The following is a 16,327-nucleotide window of genomic DNA, read 5'->3' as shown; positions in this document are numbered from 1 at the left end:
AGCACCGCACCTGGCACAGTGGAAGTGCGGGAGAATCCACTCTGATCACACCTAACCCTGTCAAGTCCTCTCATACCTTTGTGCTTATATGATGCATGCTGTTTCTTCTAACATGTTCTGACCTCCCTTCTCTGTCTAACAAACTGCTCCTCCTGTTTCAAAGCCCGAGTCTGTTTTCACTTAGACATAGTGATTCCCTCCCTGTGCTCCCAAAGCAGCTTTTCCCTTGCACATCAACCGGCCGTTAGCAGGGACCCAGTAAATATATATGTTAAATGAATGAACTAACAAAGCATCAAAAGATTGAGCAAGATGGAAGAATGATTTATGACAAATAAAGTTACTTATAAAACATGAAGTTTAGAAAGTGTAAAAAAGGTTGCTCGCATTCATTCAGATGGTCTTTGGCATTATCCTACAAATGCAGGAACACTCTTTTCATTGTTTTTCCTGTATGTCTATTAAATTTCTGTTTTTTATAGTTCCCACCACAGATGAAATTTTTCTTGAGTCACCAACTGCAATAAATAGCATCACAAACATTTACGAAACAGAAGAGGAGGGGTGGAAGAGTGACACTTCATTATATGAAAATAACACAGATGAGCCCTGGGAAGAGGAAGTGGAAGATCTAATCTCCTGGATCAACACTCTCAATACAAATACTTTAGAAGATTAAGCAGAACATTATCAGGTTAAAAAACTGAACAGCCTCCACCATAGCCCAGTGTTGTGGAGCAATTTTGGAAGACTCTCAGAACTTGGATTTCATTTTTTTCAGGCTGTTCTCACCCGCTCACTGCAAGTACAAGCAAGTACAAATTAGAAATATAAGTACAAATCAGTAAAGATGTTGCTTTGACTTTCTTTAGAACTAAGTTACCGAAGTTAGGGATGTTCATTGCCATATGCCAATCAATGGTGTGACACTCCCACAGTTTTTAGGCTACTGGACACAAGTTTTTGCAGGCAGAGAATGGGTCAGAAAGAGGCTGGGATAGGAGGGGAGCAATTAAGAGCTTCAGAGGCTGGACATGACCTCAAATAGCAGGATCTATACATGGACCTACATCTGCCTGCTTTCTTGTCTTGTTTCCTCCATATTCAAGGAATGAGATGTCACTATTTACTAATGTTTCTCTTCTGTTTTATCCCAGAGTACATGGGAACATATCTGTCACCCCAAAAGTTTCCCCTGCTTCATGGTAATACGTCTCTCCTGCTCCTATTTCCTGCCCTTACTTTTCATAAGATCAGTCAGTATCACTGATCTGCTTTCTGTCACTGCAGATTAGTGTGCAATTTCTAGTTTTATATAAACTAGACCTTCTATCTCCTTGTATTCTTATAACTTTATTTTCTCTGTCTCTTTTTGCCATGTTGTCTCAACCTATACGTATGCTTGGGTCTCTCCTATTCTAAAATATGTCTCTGCCTTTGACCCCTATCTCTGCTTACCTCACCATTATTCACTCATTTTTCTCAATCAGATTTATTGATGGTGGTCTATCATTCTCTCTTTATTTCTTTCATTCATTTCACATTTGCATCCACTGCACAATGAAATCTATCTTCCATTCATTCTACTTCACTAAAATTTGCTGGGATCACCGTGATTTTCTTACTGCCAAAACTCATGTTTGATATTATTGATCATCTTCTTATTTTGAAGTGTTTATTGCCGTGGCTTCAGAGAGACCTATTTTGAGGCCTACATACCTACACACATATGTCTTCTCAAAAATGCCATACCGATCTATATGTCTGACCTTGGATGTAGTTATCAAATAGGTCTCTCCCTCATTTTTAGGGAAACTGATTTTAGTTCCCATGAAAAAAAGAAAGCTCTACTACATGTATCTGGTCTCTTTGCACTCTCCTGGCTGGCTAAATATTTCCAAGTCTCCCTCTGGTAGTTCAGACAGTAGGGCCCCAACTGATTGTAGTACCTACACTTTTGCTATCCCCCTGTGACCAGAACCACAACATTCTGAGTCTCTCTTAGACCTCTTTTATAAGAGCACAGATTCCATTTATGAGGGCTTCACTCTCGTGACAAAATAATTTCCCAAAGGCCATACCTCCAAATACCATTCCCTTGGGGGTTAGGGTGTCAATATGTGAATTTGGGGAGGGGAAACAAACATTCAGACTACAACATTGTGTCTAATATTACTGAACTCCTTGTACTTCCCCACACATAACAGCATTTTCCTGCTTCCCTGCCTTTGCTTATGCCATTTCCTCTACCGAGAATTCCTTTTCCCCTCTTCAGTTGGCTAACACCTATTCAGCCCCTAAAACTCTGCTCAGGCATCACCTCCAGAGTTTTCTCTGCACTCCACATACCCTTCTCCAGGCTGGGTCTCTCTCTGGCTCTCTGGCTCTCACTCTGTGGGCACCATATAGTATGTGTATGTGTCTGCTCAATTTTATTGAAATTGTCTGTTTGCACATTTGCCTCTCCCATTAAACCTTCAAAGAAGAAGCCAACCAACCAGACTCCATCCTAACGATACTCAATAATATAGACTACATTCCAACAGCTGCCACGATGTCTCAAACAAAAGCTCCTGTTTCGCTGTGTTAGAGTTTACTGTTAAAAAATAAACTTGGAAATTTTAGCAAATGAGTGAATTCAAAAGTAACAAAAAAGGAACTTTTAATAACAAGCAGGAATACCTTGAGAGAGTTGATTCTGGAAGAAGGCACTAGGTTTTTAAAAACAGCTTTATTGAGGTATGATTGACATAGAAGAAGTTGAGCAATTTAAAGTGTACAGTGTAAGTTTTTATATATGATGCCTTCATGTAATCCTACTACTATCAACATTGGGAACATATCTGTCACCCCAAAAGTTTCCCCCTGCTTCATGGTAATATGTCTCTTCTGCTCCTATTTCCTGCCGTTACTTTTCATAAGATCAGTCAGTATCACTGATCTGCTTTCTGTCACTGCAGATTAGTGTGCAATTTCTAGTTTTATATAAATGAAATTATGCAGGCTGGGCGCAGTGGCTTGCGCCTGTAATCCCAGCACTTTGGGAGGCCAAGACGGGCAGATTACGAAGTCAGGAGTTCGAGACCAGCCTGGCTAACATAGTGAAACCCCGTCTCTACTAAAAATACAAAAATTAGCTGGGCGTGGTGGCGATTGTCTGTAATCCCAGCTATTCAGGAGGCTGAGGCAGGAGAATCGCTTGAATCCGGGAGGCAAAAGTTGCAGTGAGCCAAGACTGTGCCATTGCAGTCCAGCCTGGGTGACAGAGTGAGATTCCATCTCAAAAAAGAAAGAAAGAAAGAAAGAAAAGAAAGAAAGAAAGAAAGAAAGAAAGAAAGAAAGAAAGAAAGAAAGAAAGAAAGAAAGAAAGAAAGAAAGAGAGAAAGAAAGAAAGAAGGAAAGAAGGAAGGAAGGAAGGAGAAAGAAAGAGAGAGAGAAAGAAGGAAGGAAGGAAGGAAGGAGAAAGAAAGAAAGAGAAAGAGAGAAAGAAAAGCAGGAAAACAAGAAAGCAAGCTGTGTGGCTGATTTCACTCAGCACAATTATGTTGAGATTTCTTTGTCTTTTGTATATCCATATTCATTTTTATTGCTGAGTAGTGTTCTACTGTATGGATATACCACAATTTGTTTATACATTCACCTGTTGGTGGACATTTGTGTTGTTTTCAGTGTGAGACTATTACAAATATAAAAGTTGCTGTGGCAAATCCATCCTAAGATGACCGACAACGAGTCAAACCCTTACACAATCCTTGAGTGTAAATAGAACCTGTGTCTTCTAGTCAATAGAATATAGCAAAGTGATGTGATGACGCTGCTGTCATTACATTATGTCGTATTAAGACTCCATCTTAAGCAAACTAGAGAGGGATTCTCCTGCTAGCTTTGAAGAAGTAAGCTGTCATGTGGGAAGGCCACCTAACAGGAATTGCTGGCAACTGCAGGAGGTGAGAGGAGTCATTGGCTGACAGTCAACCAGAAAATAGGGACCTTGGTCCTACAAACTCAAGAAATTGAATTCTGTCAACAACCATGTAAGCTGTTTTAACCTGCTAACTTTGGGGTAATTTGTTGTGTAGTGATAGAAAATTAATACAGCTTATACGAACAATGTGTTTAAGTCTTTATATGGATTTATGTTTTATTTTCTCTTGGGTAAATAGAACTGAAATGGCTGGATCATATGGTAGGTATATGTTTAAGTTTTTAAGAAATTGTCAGGGCTGGATATGGTAGCTCACACCTGTAATCCCCACACTTTGGGAGTCCGAGGCATGAGGATTGCTTGAGTTCAGGAGTTCAAGACTAGCCCTGATCAACATAGTGAAACCCCTGTCCCTATTTAAAAGAGGAAAGGAAGGAAGAAGGGAGGAAAGAAAAAGGGAAGAAGTTTTTTTGTTTTTTTGTTTTTTGTTTTTGTTTTTTAGACAGGGTCTCGCTCTGTCACCAGGCTGGAGTGCAGTGGTGCAATCATAGCTCACTATAGCCTCAACCTTCCGGGTTCAAATGATCATCCCACCTCCGCTTCCCAAGTAGCTAGGACAACAGGCACCCACTGCTGTTCCTGGCTAATTAAAAAAAATATATATTTATTTATTTTTATTTTTTTGTAGATACGGGCTCTCACTATGTTGCCCAGACTGGTCTCGAACTTTTAGGCTCAAGCAATCCTCCTGCCTCAGCCTCCCGAAGTGCTAGGATTACACGTGTGAGCCACTGCGCCTGGCTTAGTCAATCTTTTAAATGTTAGCCATTCTAAGATACGTAGAAGAATCTCATTTTAATTTATATTTCCCCAAAGACTATGATGATGAGCATTTTCTCATGTGCTTATTTGCAGTCCTTGTATCTTCTTTAACGAAATGTTTTGTCCAAATCTTTTGCCTATTTTTTTTACTGGGATGTTTGTTTTCCTATTATTAAGTTTTGAGAGTTCTTCTATATCCTGGATATAAGTTCTTTATCAGATAAATGACTTACAGATACATAATTTGGAAATTAGTGATAAGTCTGTTTTTGCCTTTTCATTACTTTATTTTTGAGACAGAGTCTCACTCTGTTGTCCAGGGTGGAATGCAGTGGTGCAATCTCAGCTCACTGCAACCTCCACCTCCCAGGTTCAAGCAATTCTCCTGCCTCAGCCTCCTGAGTAGCTGGGATTACAGGTGTGCACCACCACACTTAGCTAATTTTTATCTTTTTTTAGTAGAGACAGGGTTTCACCATGTTGGCCAGGCTGGTTTCGAACTCCTGACCTCAAGTGATCTGCCCTCTTAAGCCTCCCAAAGTGCTAGGACTACAGGCATGAGCCACCATGCCTAGCCTGATTACCTTAATAGTGTTTTTCAAAGAGCAGAAGTTTTGAATTTTGATAAAGTCCAACTTATCAAATTGTTTCTTTTATAGATTGTTCTTTTGATGTTATATCTCATAAATCATTGCCTAATCCAAAGTTACAAAGATTTTTATTGTAGACATTTTTTAATTTTAGGTTTTACATTTAGGTCTGTGATCCATTAAGAATTAATTTTTATATGGGTGCAAAGAACCACCCATATACATTTTTATATGGGTGCCAGGATTGGTGTTCATGTAGATTTTTTGCCCTCCCTCTCCAGCTTTTTTTTTTTTACTTCCTTCCCTCTCCTCTTTTTTTGCATATTTAATTGTCCCAACACCACTTGCTTAAAAGACTATCCTTTCTCCACTGAATTGTCTTAATACCTTTATTGAAAATCAATTATTCATATATGTGTGTGTCTATTTCTGGACTATCTACACTGTTCTACTGATATGTTTGTCTGTCTTTATGCCAGTACTGCATTGTCTTGATTACTGTAGCTTTATTATGTATCTTAAAATAAGGTAATGCTAACCCTCTAGCTTTGTTCTTCTTTTTAAAAATAGTTTTAGCTATTCTACATCTTTTACATTATGATATAAATTTTAGAATCAGTCCTTCAGTGCCTACAAAAAATCACGTGGAGATTTTGATTGGGATTGCATTGAATCTATGGCTCAATCTGGGGAGGAGTGACATTTTATAGACTCACTATGTTGAGTCTTCCCACTCATGAAGTCTTCATTTATTTGGGTCTTCTATAATATCTTTTAGCAATGCTTTCTAATGTTCAGTTGTCCACATGTTGCGTACCATTTGTCAGATTTTTCTGTAAGTATTTTTTGGTACTGTTCTAGATAGTGTTACTCTTAAATGTCAAATTATTATTTGCTAATATATAGATATACAATTGATTTCTGCTTATTGATCTTGTATCTTGCAATATTGCCAGTCTCGTTAGTTCTAGTATCTATGTTGTAGATTTAAAGACAGTTTTGCTTCTTCCTTTTCAATCTAGATGCACTTATTTCTTTTTGTTGACTTACTGAACTGGTTAGAATCCCTAATATGATATTGAAAAGAATCAGTGTAAATTAATGCCCTTGTCTTGTTCTTGAACTGAGGAGGAAAGCTTGTGGTCTTTTATCGTTAAGTACAATGTTAGCTGTAGATTTTTCAAAGAAGTCCTTTATCCAATTGAGGAGGTTTCCTGCAACTTCTAATCTGCTATGAGTTTTTATCAGAAATAGAAGTTAGATTCTGTTTAATACTTTTTCTACATCTATTAAGATAAACATGTTTTCTTTTTTAATTTATTAATATGGTAACTTACATTGATTTATTTCTTTTAGAATGTTTACATCTCTGTTCTTGAGAGAAATTGGCTGTAGTTTTTTCTTGAAGTGTCTTTGTCTAGGTTTGGTATCAGAGTAATGTGAGCCTCATAGAAAGAATTGGGAAAAATTCTGTCCTCTTTAGTTTTGTGAAAGAGTTTTTGTAGAACTGGTATAATTTCACCCTTATATTTTTGGTAAAATTCAACAAAATGTCATAGAAATTTTTCATTACCAGGCTGTAGTTATATTTTCCATTTTTAGGTTCAAACAGAAAAAAAAATAATAAATGAAGACCAAAATAGAAGTTTCTTTTTAATTCCAATTAAGAATATTTCCAACTCTTTAACATAGGAGAGGCGGCATGGGAGGGTGTTTAGGAGCCCAGATTCTACAGCCAGACTGCCTGGATCTGCCCCCTGCTGACTAGCTGTGTGACTTTGGGCAAGTTACTTCACCTTCCTTCACCTTGGCTTTCCTCATCAAGTCAAGAATAGATAATAGCCAGGCATGGTGGCTCATGCCTGTAATCCCAACGCTTTGGCAGAATGAGTTGGAAAGATCTCTTGAACCCAGGAGCTCAAGACCAACCTGGGCAACATAGTGAGATCCCTGTCTCTACAAAAATTTTTTTTGATTAGCCAAATGTGGTGGCACATGCTCATAGTCCTAGCTACTCAGGAGGCTGTGGTGGGCGGATTGCTTGAGCCTGGGAGATTGAGGCTGCAGTGATCTGTGATCATGTCACTGCACTCCACCCTGGGCAACAGAGCAAGACTTTGTTTCAAAAAACAAAACAAAATAAACACACCTAGGTTGTTGAGAAAACCAAATAAATGCATCAATATATCAATATTTGTAAAGTGCTAAGAATAGCGCCTGACCTATAGTAAGCACTATTTATGTGTTTGATAAAATAAAAAACAAATTTTACTTCTATTTAGTTAATTGATCCCATGCACTATGAAAGAAATTCAGATTCAGAGGGCCTGAACTGAAGTCTATAAACCTGCAGTTTTAAAAATTACCCCAGCTGGCCAGGCGCGGTGGCTCACGCCTGTAATCCCAGCACTTTGGGAGACGGAGGCGGGAGGATCACGAGGTCAGGAGTTGGAGACCATCCTGGCTAACATGGTGAAACCCTGTTTCTACTAAAAATACAAAAAATTAGCCAGGAGTGGTGGCGGGCGCCTGTAGTCCCTGCTACTCGGGAGGCTGAGGCAGGAGAATGGCGTGAACCCGGGCGGAGCTTGCAGTGAGCCGAGATCTGGCCACTGCACTCCAGCCTGGGCGACAGAGCGAGACTCCGTCTCAACAACAACAACAACAACAACAACAACAACAACAACAACAAAAATTACCCCAGCTGATTCTGATGAAGATGATCAATGGATGACACTTGGAGACACAATGTAATTCTGAGATTAATTTCAAATGTGATTAACATGGCATGCCAAATCGTGCCATTTGATAACGGAGTGTGTCATGTATAGTAAAGCTCCACAACTGACTCATACCCTCCGTTGGATATGATGTCAGATCTGAAGTTAAGGTTCTATAGGAACGTGAGGCCCCAGCCCCTTTGTGATCAGTCTGAATGGATTCTGAAAAGAGAGGAGAAGAGAGAAGCAGGAAATTTCATTTTTAAAAACGTTCTAGATTAGCCGGGCGTGGTGGCGCATTCCTGTAGTCCCAGGTGCTACGCAGGCCTGGGGCATGAGAATCGCTTGAACCCGGGAGGCGGAGGTTGCAGTGAGTAGAGACCCCGTCACTGCACTCCAGACTGGGCGACAGAGCAGGACTCCATCTTAAAATTATAAAATAAAAATAAAAATAAGTAAAATAAATATTCTAAAATTTTGCATATACGTCATTGTCAAACAACATTTTTTAAACTTGCGTTGTTGTTTAGACTCCACTTCCCCTCCAGATGGCGCCAGTTAGCTATTTCTTGCACTTCAGAGACCTTCACTGGAAGCCAGGCATCAAGCCTCCTTATGCTTTTAAAGGCTCGTATGGCATACGACCACTTTATAAGAGCGGAATACTTTGTTTTTCCTCTCAAGAAAGATGTTTACTCAGTACTAGGAAAGGTTTACTAAAAGAAAAATAGCCCAGAGCTTACAAATTATCCACGTTGATAAAATCATAGAGCCAACTTGGAGAAATCAGTCAGTCTTCACCACTGGCTTCAGGCAGGACCACACAGAAACCACCCTCTTGTACATGAGAATGAGCCTGGTTTTTGTTTAATGACTTCCAGACATCAGTGCATCCACTGAGAGCTGCTCCTCCTCCTACCTGAGGGAGGGAGGAACTTCCCTAGGGCCTGACAGACAGTTAGAAGGCTCCAGGGCCTGCCCGCCACCTAGGTCTCCTTTGCTTCCCTGCTGCTCCTTTACACCCCATGGATGCCCCTAACGAGGAAATGGAGCGATGGTGTCGGCTGGGAGATGACGGGGGGATCCTGTGCATCTCTGTTATGTGGAAGCTTAACCAAGAATATACAGAGACCCAGAGTTAAATTTAAGCCAATCTATCCAGAGAGTGAGATCTCAAACCTTATCTAAATATTCAACTCCAGTATTTAACCACCTCCCAGGAGAGAGTTCTCTTTGGCTAATCTGATTCCCAGATGCAAAAGTATAAGCCCACTTGATTTGGGGTTTTCATCATAAAAGATGGAGCGCAGCTGGCTCTCATTTTCTGAGCAATATCCCTTAATAGATCTGAAGGCTAATTTTAAATGTTCTATACCCTTCTGCGATCTGTACTAACCAACCCCAGACCTTTTCATTCTTTGTTATGGCCTCTCAATGTTCAAACCCTCTCCCCGACTCTTCATCTCACTTTCAAGTTCTAGGGACCAGACTGGAATCCAAATGAAAAGCGATCACTTGAAGAGCCAAGGGTAATTATATTTACAAGTTGAATTCTGTTTCAACAAATACAATTACAGCATCCATCCTGATCTCCTGAGGCTTTTTGCATGTCTTAACAACTAGCTCATGTTAACAATGCTTCACTGATAGAAAAAAAATGTTTTCTGTAGAGGAGAAAATTATATATACTAGATGTGTTCACAAGTTGCCATCCATTTTTAAATAAAACTTCGTAACTAAGATATTGTTCTCATTAAGTGTATGTATAATAATTAACTTAGAGTAGGTCCAACATAAACCTCAAAGTCACCAGTGAAGGCTACAAATAAGATATTACTTTAGTGTTCAAAATTGTTTAAATAACTCTGAGTTCCCATATTGTGTCATATGAGTCAACTTTTTCCTATGTTCCGTGGCACATAACATTTGGATTAAAGAGGTGGGGACTCATTTTTTTTTCACAAAATAAGGAGCCCTTAGGTGGGCAGTTGCTGGCATTGGTTCAGCTAGTTGTGCAATGAAGCCATCAAAGACCAAGCTTTTTCTCTTTCCACGCTACCATTTTTAGGATAATGGCTTTTGTCTCCATGCCTCTTGCTTCTTGATTACAAGATGGCTGCTAGAAGGCTGGGCATGGTGGCTCATGCCTGTAATCCCAGCACTTTGGAAAACCAAGGCAGAAGGATTGCTTGAGCCAGAGTTTGAGAACAACCTAGGCAATACAGTGAGCTCCTGTTTCTACTAAAAACATTTTTTACAGTTAGCCTCACCTCAGGAAGGTGAGGCAGGAGGATAGCTTGAGCCGAAGAGCTCTAGGTTGCAGTAAGTTATGGTCATACACCACTGCACTCCAGGCAACAGAGTAAGACTGTCTTAAAAAAAAAAAAAGGCGATAGGGTTCCAGAATTCATCTGTTTATTCAAGATAGGAAGAAGGGGAGAAGAGGGAAGGGAAGCGATGCTGGCTGCTACTTCTGTTCTAGAGCAAAGGGTGACTCAGTGTCCTCAATGCTAGAAACCAAACTGGTAGCAAAATTTTAAAAAGTCAGTTCTGTTAATAATATAGTTTATCCATACTCAGGTAGTCATTCATTGATGATTCAATGGGTAGTTTACAATAGCCTTTACCACATTTTAATATGCATTAATAATTGATAAATGAGAGAAAGGATAATTTTATATATTTTAAAAATATTTTACATTATTGTGTTTTTGCACTTGCAGAAATGTCTGACTCACTTTGAAGAGGACTGGAGACAGAGAATTCTAGGCATTTACATCTTGGTTAGGTGACCAAATATCCTGGGTGGGCTAGGACAGGGGTTTCTACGATTTTCTGTGAAATCAATCGACATAAAAGGGGACCTAATCCTGAGTTTTCCTTTAAGTATTTTCTTCCAGTCTTAAAATAGATTAGCATAAATGAACTGTGGGATGATTAGGCCCACACTGCATTTCAGAATTTGTAGGCTTCAGTGGTATAAACAGTCCATTAACACCTCATAAATTAGGATGTTCCTAGGTCATAGCACAGTGGAACACAGGTAGCAGCAGTCCGGCTGGTCAGTCCAGGTGGTCGCAGAAAGAGATGGCCTAATGTCAGCCTTCAATGTAACATGCAGGTCTAGAATCCAAGAGACCTAGATAGGGCCTGGGAGAACAGGTGCTCTGTGATCAAGAGCAATTTGGTTAATATCTAAGGGCAGTAAACTATAGTGTTCTGGACCTGGAGGTTTGGTGGGGAATAAGATTCAACATTCAAGACTTTGCCGTGTTAGAAAAGCTCTGAGTTGCACAGTTGATTACACTCTATCAATCAGAACATTCCGAGACTTAAGTATCCAGTTCCTCTAGACCTGGGGACCCCCAGTTGATAGCCTTATTGATAAAATTTTAAGTCCTGTGCCACTGTCCCACATAAAACATTTACTTCTCACAAAGAATCAGAAAAGTTCAATAATTCTTTTTTTCTTTAACTTGGGGTTGAATATGTTAATTTTATTAATTTGACCAAAAGCGAGAAGAGAGCCATATCAAGGGAAATCTAAAGAACGTTCTCAGACTTTCAAGGAAGCTTAAATGGACGTGAACCCCAGGAGCATGCTGTATTGTTTGGTTTGAGCGTCTAAATGATATCCTGTCTCATTCTGGCAAATAAATAAATAAATACACAATTAATTATGAATAAAATATTTGGACTTTTTTATAGTCTGAATTTTATTACAAAGCTTGGGAAACTTAGATCCAAGTAGATGGAATCTTCCAAACTCAATTTGTCTTTCAGTTTAAAAAGAGATCATTCGAATTTAAAGAAAAACATTAATTTCTATGCTTTAAAAAACCAGCTCACGATTTTCCCCAAATCTGAATTTTCCCCACATTCAGTTTGTTCTAAAGTTAAGTTGTAAGTACAATCTTTCTGTGAACAAGGGTTCTCTGGTTTTAGATACACACAAATCCTCATTAATCCATCCTAACATCTACAAGGGCATGGCAGTGGATTTGTTGATCACAAAAGCTAACTTTTGCTGTGTAACAAACCACCCTCAAATTTTGTGACTCAAACAACAGTCATTTATTTAACTTACAATCCTTCATATCAGCAATTTGGGTCAGAGTCAGCTTCTCAGATTGTAGCACTGGGGCTTGTCCATGTATCTGCAGTCAGCATCCAGCTTAGCTGAAGTCTGTCTGGTTTAGGGGGACTCAACTGGGACAGCTTGTCTTTGTTCGTCTTGGTCTTTCATCCTTCAAAAGACTAGCACAGGCTTGGTCATGGGGCAACTGGACTGGTATCCAGAGGGAGAGAGGAAATGTTCAAGGTCTCTTGAGGCCTGGGTTCAGAACTGGCACATCATTACTTCTGCTAAATTATTGGCCAAAACAGGTCCAGACTAGACTTGAGGGGAGGGTGAATTGAGTCTTTATAGGAAGACTCTTTATAGGAAGGACCACAAAGCCGTATTACCAAGGACATAAATGCAAGGAGGAGTGAAGAATTTTGTTCACTTTTGCAACCTAGTACAGAAAGCATAGATAAATCAATATAAACCTCTCTCTACTACTAGAGTGAAAAAAAGTCTCCAGTTGTTCATTTATGTGCCAGGCCTGTACTACGCAATAGGGATGGTCCAGGAGATACTTCAATAATAGATCATTACTATGCAATGTGAATTGTGAAAGGGTAGGCCTGTCCTGGATAACTAGAAGTAACTTGCTCCCAAATTTTATGCCAGGACAGGTTCTTTGTCTATTTGGTAAAAAGTAAGACACTTCTAATTTTTAATGTGTATAGATCATTTTTAAAAAATTGATCATTATAACCATATTTGGAGATCTGCCTTCTTTTCTCCTGGCTCTAGAATTTATGTTCCACACAGACTGGAATTCTGTTTTCCTCACTGCTGCAGCCCTTATGCCTTCAACAGTGTCTGACATGTATTAGGTACTCAATAATTATTTAAATGCTGCTTTAAAGTCCCTTTGTAATGCAGCTACATGGACAGCAGACAAGAGAGGCAATGACAATGGTGCTTTGGTGGTGGAGGTAGAATCATTCTATGTGTTCTCATTGGTATACACAAGTACCTTTGTTCTTTTTTGTTGCTTACTTAATCTTTTCTTCTGGTGTTATGATTTAATAAGAGGAAGTATAGCAGAGTAAATATTACTCATCTGATGCAGTGATCACCATTCCCAGCTGTGGTTGGCAGTGAGGTGAGATTGATGTAGGATAAGGGATTGGCCTCATACATTTTTGGTGTTTGAATCAATGTGTTTGTAAATTGGAGAATAGGCAGTCATAGCAGAGAACGAACAGAAGAGCGGACACTCCATTTCTATTCTTCAGGAACTTCAAGTCTAGGTTTTACTTTCTCACTCCTGACCAATGGCAGTGACTTTGGAGGGGACATGGGACCATTGGCTCATTCTTTTTTTTATTCACTCGTTTATGTACATATTCAACATATATTTATTCAGTTGAAATAAAGAGAAGTGATATGATGGGCGAAGTTCAAGCTGGGTTGGGAGTCGTGGGGGCAGGACGACACTTAATCTAGATTTAAGAGCTCAGGAAAAGCTTCCTGCATGAAGCACCACCTAATCTGAGTTCTGAAGAATAAGTGGAGCTAACCAGGCAATAAAGAGAATTGGGGAAGAGTGCAAGGGCCAAGGGAACAGCTTGCCTTGCAACCTACCAGACATAGGTGAGGGGATACAACACCTGAGAAGACCTGAAAATAGTTGGCTATAACTGTGTTGCAGAATTGATAGGCAAGAGATGAGAGAAATGAGGTAAGAGAAAGAGGCAGCAGCCAGACCAAGCTTGAGACAGGAACCCAGGTGAGAAGTGATGGAGAACTGCCAAGGGCAGAGCAGAGAGAAGACAAAAAGCAGATGGATTTCAGGTTGTGTAAAGGTGAAATTAACAAGATTTGGTAATGAATTGGACTCCAGGAGAGAGGGGTCAGGGATTCTGGTTGACAAGAGGGATGATGGAGCCATTTACTAAAATAAAGGATTAAGAAATTTTGAATGGGGTAAGATATTGCTGATAAGCTGAGATCCCCACAGACAGGCTATTTTTTCCTTCCAGGGTCAGACTTAATATCTATCTTAATCTGATCGTAAATGGAAAAAGCTGGGTTCTGGATTCAGCCAGACTCAGTTCAGACCTGTGCACCAGGCTATGTGATGTGGCTCTGGACAAAGGGTTCTCTCTGAGCCTTACCTCCCTCATTGTGAAATGGAGAAAATAATAGTACTTATTTCACAGAGTCATTATTGGAGTTAAATAATAAAATGCATATAAAGTGCTTCACACAGTGTCAGGTTCAGTGAATGCCAGCTAGAATTATTGTGTCTGAAGATGGTGGAAAGAAGAGGCAAGAGGATTAGGCACAGAGGCTGCTCAGAAAACTTAAGAGGGGTGGAGCTAGGCGGGAAGCTTGGGAAGTGGGGAAGAGGCCAGGCCTGGGGAAATGTAGTGGGCTCTGACCCCAAGGTTTTTGCCAAGGCACTTCATCCCAATGACAGTCTGATCGCAAGATATGCTTGCTCCCCACCCCAGAACAATCTGAGCTGCTTCTCCTCCCCAGTCCCTTATTACTCCTGCAGTATCTGTCTTTTATCTGTTTCCCAAATTCCCAGCACTGCATTAGATGCTGATGCTCTGAAAAGTACACATTAAAAACTTCCTTCTTGGCCAGGCAAGGTGGCTCAAGCCTGTAATCCCAGCACTTTGGGAGGCCGAGACGGGTGGATCACGAGGTCAGTAGATCGAGACCATCCTGGCTAATATGGTGAAACCCCGTCTCTACTAAAAAATACAAAAAACTAGCCGGGCGAGGTGGCGGGCGCCTGTAGTCCCAGCTACTCGGGAGGCTGAGGCAGGAGAATGGCGTAAACCCGGGAGTCAGAGCTTGCAGTGAGCTGAGATCCGGCCACTGCACTCCAGCCTGGGCGACAGAGCAAGACTCCGTCTCAAAAAAAAAAAAAAAAGAAAAGAAAAAAAACTTCCTTCTTTCAACAAGAAAGAGTTTGGGTTCTACAGCACTGCATTCATGTGCAGCTCTGGAGCCACACTGCCTGGACTCCCCTCTGAGCACCACCAAACATTGGCCATGGGTGAGCAGCACCTCTCTGTGGCCTGGTTCCTAATCTGATAAGAGTAGTAACCACTAAGAAGTTTTATGTGAGGATTAAATGACTTAATAGTTCTAAAGCACCTAGAGCAATTGTTGGTCCAAATTCAAGTAAGCCCTGAGTACGTGTTAGCTATTATCACAGAGTCAGAAGAAACCCAGGAGAGCCAGGGCAGTGCCTCTTTAGGCCTTGTGCTCTGAACCAAAGCAGCATCCAAACCAGTGGTTAATGAGAGGCAGCAGTTGCCTGGCTTAGCCCATCCTGTGGTGGAAGGAGATAACAATGGCAATTCTTATCAGTTCTCAGTTGTTATTTCATTTAAGTTCATAATTCATGGGGTGGGTATTATTCCCCTTGTAGAGATGAGGTAACTGAGGCTCAAAGAGGTTAAGGCTCTTTGCTGACATTAGAACCCAAGACTCTGTAAGGGTATTAACATTTTATTCTGCTGGGAAAAATCAGAGATTTTGAAATATAGTTTGGGAGCCCATGAATGGCCAGAATCCAAATGGCACACCCCAGAAAACCTAAAAATGTCAGGGAGTGGGAAACCACAATTCTGATGTTCTTGATGGAGATTCTTTTGTTTGTATGATAGTTACTTCTCTAGGATCCTGCAGTGCTCCCCGCCCCCCGCCTGGCTTGGGTAGGGGCTGCAGGATCACATCTGCTCATCTCCTTCTCTTCCAGCCCAGCTGACCTGGCAGGCTGCCAGTCTAACAGCCAGGGCATTTGAGGAGGCCTAATTTTAATAAATTCTATTTCCTGTGGAAAACCGGTTTTTTCAGTGGCTTTGTAACCCAACCATTTTTGATCACATCAGGACTAAACCTGGCAGCCAGCTTGGCAGCTTGTGCACAAATTGCATACAAAGGCAGATTGTTTAGCCTTTATTGTAATTCAAAGCAACTTAAGGAAAAGGGAGGGGCAAAAAGAAAAGAAAAAAGTGAAAGAAAAGAAATAAATCCAATCATATTATATAATTACGTAACACAGTGAACTCCTCATTCTCTTTAAGGAAAATACAGAATCAATTAACCTTTCTGTCTCTCTGTTTCCTTTTTCTCTCTGTCTCTCTCAATGTTTCTCACACATGCACACACACGCGCGTGCGTGCACACACAC

The 16,327-nt window shown here is 40.4% G+C and overlaps 1 protein-coding gene across 4 annotated transcripts in view; it reads left to right on the top strand.

The window, feature by feature from the left end:
• Positions 1 to 849, top strand: part of UBE2U (ubiquitin conjugating enzyme E2 U) — a 62,656-nt gene extending 61,807 nt beyond the window's left edge. For all 4 annotated transcript variants that reach the window (XR_013411398.1, XM_077985305.1, XM_077985308.1 and 1 more), the window contains one exon: positions 495 to 849. Coding sequence is in view for 3 of the 4 variants with exons in the window: in XM_077985305.1 (XP_077841431.1) it covers positions 495 to 679 (185 nt within the window). In the remaining variant the exon portion in view is untranslated. The remainder of the gene's footprint in view (positions 1 to 494) is intronic.
• The last annotated feature ends 15,478 nt before the right edge of the window (positions 850 to 16,327 follow it).

Source organism: Macaca mulatta, chromosome 1, assembly GCF_049350105.2.
Source record: "Macaca mulatta isolate MMU2019108-1 chromosome 1, T2T-MMU8v2.0, whole genome shotgun sequence".
Classification (NCBI taxonomy): domain Eukaryota; kingdom Metazoa; phylum Chordata; class Mammalia; order Primates; family Cercopithecidae; genus Macaca; species Macaca mulatta.
Note: the sequence above shows the minus strand (reverse complement) of the source record. Positions and strands in the feature narration are given on the sequence as shown.